We start from the raw sequence: 8751 nt of genomic DNA on the forward strand, positions 1-8751 counted from the left end.
GGTTCAGCACGAATGCGCCATCAACAACAGACCGCAACTACCACCTGGTATCCGGGTCACGGGTGGGGGCTTTTCAGGGTGTTTTTCTACCTCCCGACCCACGTGGAACCCATGGATGCAAACGCCGACGGCAGCCCAGGCCCCGAGACGCCACCCTTGTCCTCCAACCCTCAAAATTCACCGGGTGTTTCCTGCCCGCGCTGTGGGCCGCCCCGGCCTACCTGTTTTGGAGAAGATGAGCTGCAGAATGAGAGGCCGGCGGGTGACGATTCCGGAACCACGGGGAAGGAAGTCCCTGTGAGGGAGAAAAAGGACAGAAATCACTCACGCATCCGGCTTGTGTGGCAGGAAATGTGACTGCCTGTCTTGCGATTTGGGTGACCTCAGCAGAGACACCAACCCTTGCGGGGGCCTTGGGGACTGCTGTAGGCTTGGCGGCTCCTGGGGAGGGGGTGGGACAGGGACTGGAATGAAGGTCATGGCGAACAGGCTAGGTCAAACCCAGCATGCCCGGAGGGTCCTTTCCTTGACAAGTATTTGAACAGTACCCTCCACACTCCAAAAAAGATCGATGCATTGTCTCTGAGTTTTAAATGAATACAATGCCATGTATATGCTATGAAGGTGACACTGGGGTAAGCCCATGGCATGGAGGTTAAGGCGGCTGGATCTCACATGGCTGACCACATGATTCGAGTCCTGGACCTAGCGGCTTTAAAGCAAGCACCAGGGGATCAGCAGTTGCCGTAATGGCTATGTCACTGGACTCACATGTAGTTGACCGCGGTTCGAGTCCCAGACCTGGTGGCTTAAACTCATGCCGGGTGCGTGTGCGTGCGTGCCCAAGATCCCAAGAGGAGAATGGAGGAGAAGGGATTGCGGCGTGACCATCCCCCCTGGGGGGTGATTTCTCGCTTTCTGTCTCTCCATCTTTCTCTGTCTGTCTGGCGAGCGCACGTGCCCTATAGCAAAAACCTCTCCAAAAAAAGAAAAAAAAAGAAAAGAGGGCCAGTGGACACCCGAGGTAGGAAAACTGAGGGAGTGGGTTTGCTGGGGTGATGGAAACATTCCAAAACTCAGTGGCAATTCTACGGACTGAAATGGGCTGAACTTCACTACCCTAGACATGGGTGAATTTCATAGTATGTCAAGGACCCATTCATAAAGCTGGTTAGGGAAAAAATGTATCTTATCTATTCACACTAAAATCGCTGTGGCACTAGTGGCTGGAGGGTGGTGTGGAGGTTGCAGCACTGGACTCCCACATGGCTGACTGTGGTTCGAGTCCCGGACCTGGCAGCTTGCTTTCTCACTTTCTCCTCTCTCTCTGGTCAAATTTTAAAAATAACCATAATAACGATCAATTTAAAAAAAAAAAATTTTTTTTTAAATCACTGCAGCACAACCACCCCAGGAAACCTGAGGGAGTAGCCTACACTGATGTGCAGTGAGGACGCCTGGAAGCCTGGAAATGGGACAACAGGAAGCCGCCCCGCTCCATCAGAGAGTCCAGCCAAAGAGTCAGGTGGACACTGAAGCCGGCTGGCATGTCCGGAGTACTTTTTTTTTTTTTGGAGAGGATTTTGCTATAGGGCGCGTGCACTCACCGGAAGGATAGAGACAGACAGAGAGACAGAAAGCGAGAAATCACCCCCCAGGGGGGACGGCCACGCCACAATCCCTTCTCCTCCATTCTCCTCTCGGGATCTTGGGCATGCACACATGCGCCCAGCGTGAGTTTAAGCCACTGGGTCCGGGACTCGAACCGCGGTCGCCTACACGGGGTTCCGGTGACATAGCCATTACGCTAACTGCTGGTCCCGTGTGGAGCACATTAAAGTCAAGAAAGTAACTGCTGCTCCACATGAAAGGGAGAGATGATCTAGGCTCAGGGGCTTTTCTTTTTCTTTTTCTTTTTTTCTAACTGCCAGAGAGCTGTGTACTTGCCAGTATGCGACGGAGGGAGGGAGAGGGACAAAGCACCCCTCGGCAGGGAGCACCCCACTGCCATCCCCACTCCCCACTCATCATTCCCTCCGATCCTGATCCTGGGCGAGCAGAAACACCGACACTGCTCAAGTCGCTGGGGCCACACCGGAACTGCGGTCGGCCACATGGGATCCCGGGCTCGGGCTCCCTCAACCACTAGGTCGGGGCTGGACCTGGGTTTAGGGAACTTAAACGGGGTTTGCGCCTGGAAGAATGTCTGGCCTGCCCAAAATTGGTGCGAGACACAGGACGATGGGTCCAGGGCCGGTCCTGGGGCCATGACAAACCAAGCTCTCGGACATGTGCTTCTCAGACACGCCCCCTGTGCACGTATGCCCTGGTTTTTCTTGCCGAGTCACAGGGTGGACCGGAACCAGCAAAACTCGTCCCTGGCGATAGAAATCAGAGCGGCGCTGTCTTTGGGGGAACTGCCTGCAAGGGCGTGGAGGAAGTTGGAGGCTTTTTTTTTTCTTTTTGACAGAGGGTGCATGACTCTCCAGAGAGACAGAGAGACAAAGATAAAAGCAGCCTCCAGTGGGTCATAATCGAGCTGCGATCCCTTCTCCATCTCTGCGCTCTGATGGGATTTGGGGCATGCACACACATGCTGCCAGGGCCAGGATTCGAACCATGGTTAGCCACGTGTGAGCTGGCTCCCTTAGCCACGAGGGGATGGGGCCACCCTGAACTTTCTGACATGAACTCCACTTAAGATTTGTGGGATTGGGGACCAGCAGGTGGTGTGGTGGTTAATGTGTTGGACTCCCACGTGGCTGACCATGGTTCGGGTACCGGACCTGGTCTGGTGGCTTGCTTTCTCTCTCGTGAGCAAGCATGGCCTATAGCAAGTTTTTAAAATAATAATAATAATAACAAAGTAAAATAAACCTTTTTTATTTTTTTGGAGAGGTTTTTGTTATAGGGCATGTGTGCTCACCAGAAAGAGAGAAAGACAGAGTCAGAAAGTAAGGGAACCAGCAGTTAGCGTAATGGCTATGTCGCTGGACTCCCATGTAGTCGACTGTGGTTCGTGTCCCGGACCCGGTGGCTTAAAACTCACGCCGGGCGCGTGTGCGTGTGTGCCCAAGATCCCGAGAGGAGAATGGAGGAGAAGGGATTGCAGCGTGACCATCCCCTCTGGGGCACGCACACGCGCCCGGCATGTGAACCACAGTCAACTACATGGGAGTCCAGTGACACCAACTGCTGGTCCCAAATAAATAATTCTTGAAAAGATTTGTGCGATTTACTGTATCGACATTAACTCTCAGAGAAAGGTCACAAATGCAGGTCAATTCTAGGAGATTCTGACAGGAAAGGGCAGCTCGGGGCTAGCAGTTTAGCAACATAGCCATTACGCTAACTGCTGGTTCCTTTTTTTTTTTTTGGAGAGGCTTTTTCCCTTTCTTCATCCTGTCTGATATGGGGCCCACATGCCGAGTGTGTTTTTCAAGTCAGCGGGGCTGGGATAACTGCTGGTTCCTTTTTTTTTTTTTTGGAGAGGCTTTTTCCCTTTCTTCATCCTGTCTGATATGGGGCCCACATGCCGAGTGTGTTTTTCAAGTCAGCGGGGCTGGGATTTGAACCATGGTGGGCCAACAAGGTGTTTTTGCTATAGGGCATGTGCATTCACCAGAGAGACAGAAAGCGAGGAATCACCCTCTAGGGAGGATGGCCACACCGCAATCCCTTCTCCATTCTCCTCTCAGGACCTTGGGCGCGCATGCACACGCACCTGGTGTGTTTTAAGCCTCCAGGTCCGGGACTCGAACCAGGGTCGACTATGTGGAAGTTGAGTGACATACCCATTATGCCACCTCCTGGTCACCCCTTCTCTTTTACTGGAGTATCTGAAATTGCTGAGCACCCACTGGTCGCCAAGCAAAGTGCTGAGAACTTTCCAGGGATTACCCATCAGACCAGGTCCGATGCTGGCTTATTTAGACACGCCCGAGGCCCAGAGGCTGGGCGCCTGCCCAAGGTCACAAACATCTGGGAGTGGCAGAAACAGGGACTGCAACCACAGGGTCTGCGTCCCCCGACCACCAGCACACCCCCAGAACCCCCCGCCCCCACCTCTCAGCTCACTCTGAGGCTGAAGCTTCCAGCAACGCTGAAGCCAGGGCCAGGCTCTGAACCACTGATGTTCGCGTGAGCCGTCCTATGACTGCGTGTGGGTGTGGCCGAGGCACCAGGCACCATGAGGACAATGATGACACCCCAGACGCCACCAGCGTCCAGCGCAGACAACGAACAATCAGAGCCTCAGAAGAGCCCAGCCGAGTGTGACACCCCGGGCTCCGGAACACACAGGAGAAGGTGGCCTTGCAGGAGGGGCCCCAGGAAGAGGCTCAGGACGGGCTGGGAGGCACCAGGCGCCCTGGGACCCATTGGATTATACTTCCAGAAACCACTGAACTGCGGAGTACAGAGAGACAGAAAGCGAGAAATCACACACACACACACCCCCGGGATGCCACATCGCAATCCCTTCTCTGCTTGGGGTTTTGGATACACACACACACAAACACACACCTTGCGTTGAGTTTTAAGCCACTGGGTCCGGGACTCGAACCGCCATCGACTACATGTGAGTCCAGCGATGTAACCCCCTGGACAGCCGAGTACAAACCACAGCTGTGCCCACCCTCAGCCTACAGAGCCCCCTAAGAGAGTCCCTCAGAAATCACCCAGGGGCTTGGTAAGGAAAGGCCTGGCCCGAGGGTGTCTGTCCTGGGACATAGCAGCAGCACTCTCTGAGCCTTCCGACACCACCTCCCCGCCTGGAACAGACTGCCCTGTTTTATTGTTAAAGAATTATTTTATTATTTATTTATTTATTTATTTATTTATTTAAATTTGACTAGAGAGGTACACAGAGAGAGAGAGAGAATGCAAGCTGCCAGATCCGGGACTCGAACCACAGTCGGCTATGAGTCCAGTTCCCTTAACCACTATGTCACCTGCAGCCCTCAGTCTGCCCTCTTAGTGGGAGCAACTTTCAAGCCTCGGCCATACTCCTCCCTGTTCTTCCCTGCATTCTGTAGGTCACCAGGGCCCTCCTGGGGACTACTGTCTCTTCGCTGCAGCCCAAATGGACCCTTGCACCTGGTCACCCTGTGTTCCCATCCCATCCCAGTGACCTCCATGCTGTGTGACCCTGGGCTAGCTTCACTGCCTCTCTGGTCTGGGTTTCCTGGTCTGTAAGCTGGGGTCACTCCACCCACCTCAGAGGGATCTGGCTCAAATGACATTTCACTTTATTTTTTTGGAGAGATTTTTGCTATAGGGTGTGTGTGCTCACCAGAGAGACAGTGAGAAATAACCTCCCCCCAGGGACATGGTCTTGCCACAATCCCTTCTCCATTCTTCTCTTGGGATTTTGAGCACACACGCACGCACACGCGCCAGGCGTGACTTTCAAGATGCTGGGTCCGGGACTTGAACTGCGGTGGACCACATAGGAGTCCAGCGAGCGCCTTAACCACTATGCCACCTGCTGGTCCCTCAAATGACACTTGAGAGAGAATGCTATCTCCTTAGCCACACCTACCATCCCCCCAACATTTCCCTTCTTTTTTTTTTTTTGGAGAGGTTTTTGCTATAGGGCGCGTGCACTCACCAGACAGACAAACAGGGAGACAGAAAGCGAGAAATCATCCCCTCGCAATCCCTTCTCCTCCATTCTCCTCTCAGGATCTTCGGCACGCACACACGCGCGCCTGGCATGAGTGTAAGCCACCAGGTCCGGGACTCGAACCGCAGTTGACTATGTGGGAGTCCAACAACATAGCCATGACACCAACTGCTGGTCCCAGTATTTCACTTCTTTTTAAACGTGATGTCTTCCAGGAGCGAGCAGGACAGAAAGAAAATCCCCTCCCTCACTGTCCTGTTCTCGAGGCCAGCGGCAGGGCCACAGCTGGGACTCCTAACATCTCTGACGGTGACCTTCACCTCCTGGAACTGGCCCACGGCCAATCCCAAGGTCTGCACGCCCCTCCCACATTAACTAGCTGAGGGACACAAACCCCAGACATGGGGCCTGACTGTGCTCACAAACAAGATGACTTTTATTGTGACCTTCGAGCCATGTATGTCCAAGCGGGACCCTGACTCGGCGACAGGGAACCGGCCTCGATCTTTAATTGGTCTGTGAATGCTCTGTTCTGAACCGACGCAGGGACCACTGGCCACAGGCCGTCCGTGGGCACCTGTCCGCTTAGGTAAGTAGTAAACTCCTGTCTTTCTCTGCCCGCCTTCCGGGTGTGCTGTTTGGGACTGGCACACGTCATAACAAGCCCTCAGACTGGAGCGAGAGCATCCCTCATGGGCACGGGCACGTCCCAATCCCTCCTCTTCCACCCTGTCCTCCTGTCGGGACTTTGGGCATGGACGTGCCCGTGCCCAGTGTATTTCTCAGCCCGTCGGGTCTGGGACTCGAACCGCACAGTTGGCCATGTCGAATCCAGCTGCCTCAACCACCATGCCACAGGCTGGCCCCTCATGCATTATTAATGTCCCACAGCTGCTTCCGGTCTCTGTCTCATACACACACACGCCCACCTCCATGCCAGCTCCCCAGGGCAGGATCGTCCCACACTGTCCCCAACTGAAAGTAGGGGTGGCAGCCAGTGGGAACTTAATAAGATACTTTCTTTTTTTAAAAATTTATATATGCATATAGTTTTTTTGTTTTTTTGAGAGGTTTTTGCTATAGGGCACGTGCACTGGCCAGAGAGAGACAAAGAGACAGAAGGCGAGAAATCACCCCCCAGGGGGGATGGCCACGCCGCAGTCCCTTCTCCTCCATTCTCCTCTCGGGATCTTGGGCACGCATGCACACGCGCCCAGCGTGAGTTTAAGCCACCCGGTCTGGGACTCAAACTGCAGTTGACTACATGGGAGTCCAGCGACATAGCCATTATGCCAACTGCTAGACCCTACATATAGATTTTTTTAAAAGAATGATCTTACTTCACTTTATTTATTTATTTATTTTAATTTGACTGGAGAGGGGCAGAGCGAGCGCGAGAGAGAGAAAGAAGGAAAATGAGAAAGCAAGCCTCCGGATCTGGGACTTGAACCATAGTTTGCCATGTGGGAGTCCAGGGCCCTTTACCACCACACCATCTGCCAGCCCCATAATTTATATACATTTTTTAAAGAATTATTTAATTTCATTTATTATTTTAAAATTGCTATAGGGCACGTGCACTCACCAGAGAGCGATAGGGAGAGACAGAGAAGGCAAGCAAGTCACCATGTGTGGGACTCGAACCGTGCTCCACCATGTGCGAGTCGAGTGCCCCAGTCACCAGACCACCTGCTGGCCCGCAAGGCGTTAACTAGTACAGCACTTAGTACCTGGCCCGGCAGGCCTCCACCCTCCCCTTTATCTTTCTCAAACAAAACCCTGCCTCCAAGCCTGTCCTGCAGAATCCAGGAGACCAGTCCCAGCCCCACCCCTGCACCCCAGGCCTCTGGATATCTCTGGCATTGCTGGGCCTCCAAGCCTTCGCAGGGGCTGTTCCCTCTGCCAGAAAACCTTTCCCCACTGGCGCTGCCCACTGGGCCGTGGCCAGAGGTGATGGCTCGCACCCTCTCCCTCCCAAAGGCTGGCCCCGTCTCACTGTCACTGTCAGAGCCTCTGCTGGAGACCCGGACCCAGGCCAGGCCAGGACTTCTGCACTGTTGGGTCTCCAGCACCTGGGACAGTGCCCAGCAGACAGCAGGTGCTCCTTACATGTTTGCAGAAAGGACAGGCGGGCCCTGAGCGGCAAACCCTGAGAGTTCGAAGCTCAGTTCTACGCCCACAGGCTGTGTGGCCCTGCAGAGGTGTCTGCCCTCTCTGGGCACTGGATCAGCCATGTACAGAATGGGAGCACATCCCCTGCCCATAATGAAGGGCCTAGCCAGCTGCCTGGACCGGCCCAACCTGCTGTGATCTGCTTCGCCCCCTCGGGGCCTCAGTTTCCAAGCTCTAAAATGGGTCATCTCTCCCTGGAAGGTGATGAGGACTCCCAGCAGGGTGGAAGGGGGCAGGAAGGGAGGGGTGCATTCAGGAGGCCCAAGGTGGGGAGATCAGAAGCCCAGACTGTTTGTTTACTCTCTTCTGAACAGAGCACACAGCTCACAGGAGCCCTTTGATTTCCAGTGCCACAAGGGTGGGGAGGGTGGAGACCTGCCTGCGGAAACAATGGAGGTGGAAACTCTGGCCTTTCCACGGGAGGGAAAACAAACAGATCAGCCAAGAGAGTCTGAGTCGTGGAGAGGGGCCAAGCTCCCTCTCACCTGTACAGCCATGGTGCTCGGTTGAGATCCCTTCCTCATCGCCATATACTCATGGGATTTTTTTTCCCCCCCCCCGGGCACTATTTCTCAAAGCTAGAATAAGGCTGGGAGGACTGCTCCTCCCTGCAAAAGGAACACAGCCAGACCTCAACACAGTGCTGTCATGTGAAGGGCCCCTCGGTGATAATCCCCCCTGCAGGGTCCCATTCAAGCCTGGCTCCCTGGGAAAAGCTGGTCAGGGAACGTGAACCACCCCTCGGGCTGCTCTAAGGCCATTGCGGGCCATAGCTCAGCTAATCCTCGAACAACACCCCAAATGCATGACACCAGGGCCAGTAACCCCATTTTGCAAATGAGTAGTCCAAGGCTCAGGGTTTTAGCACCAGCCTAAGCCTCTGAGCAAGGAGCAGAGATGGAACGGAGACTTGAGTCCTCATTTATGCCTCTCTCGACTTTCCCAGCCATCGG

At 54.2% G+C, this 8751-nt stretch overlaps 1 protein-coding gene across 1 annotated transcript in view; it reads right to left on the reverse strand.

The window, feature by feature from the left end:
* DNM2 (dynamin 2) overlaps window positions 1-1549 on the reverse strand; it is a 53423-nt gene extending 51874 nt beyond the window's left edge. The window contains exons 1-3 of the mRNA XM_006161586.3: window positions 1437-1549; window positions 401-441; window positions 222-323 (exon numbers count right to left, since the gene is read on the reverse strand). Coding sequence (XP_006161648.2) covers window positions 222-323; window positions 401-441; window positions 1437-1549 — 256 coding nt within the window. The remainder of the gene's footprint in view (window positions 1-221; window positions 324-400; window positions 442-1436) is intronic.
* Window positions 1550-8751: the final 7202 nt, after the last annotated feature.

This window comes from Tupaia chinensis, unplaced genomic scaffold (assembly GCF_000334495.1).
Source record: "Tupaia chinensis unplaced genomic scaffold, TupChi_1.0 Scaffold138665_1, whole genome shotgun sequence".
Lineage (NCBI taxonomy): Eukaryota > Metazoa > Chordata > Mammalia > Scandentia > Tupaiidae > Tupaia > Tupaia belangeri.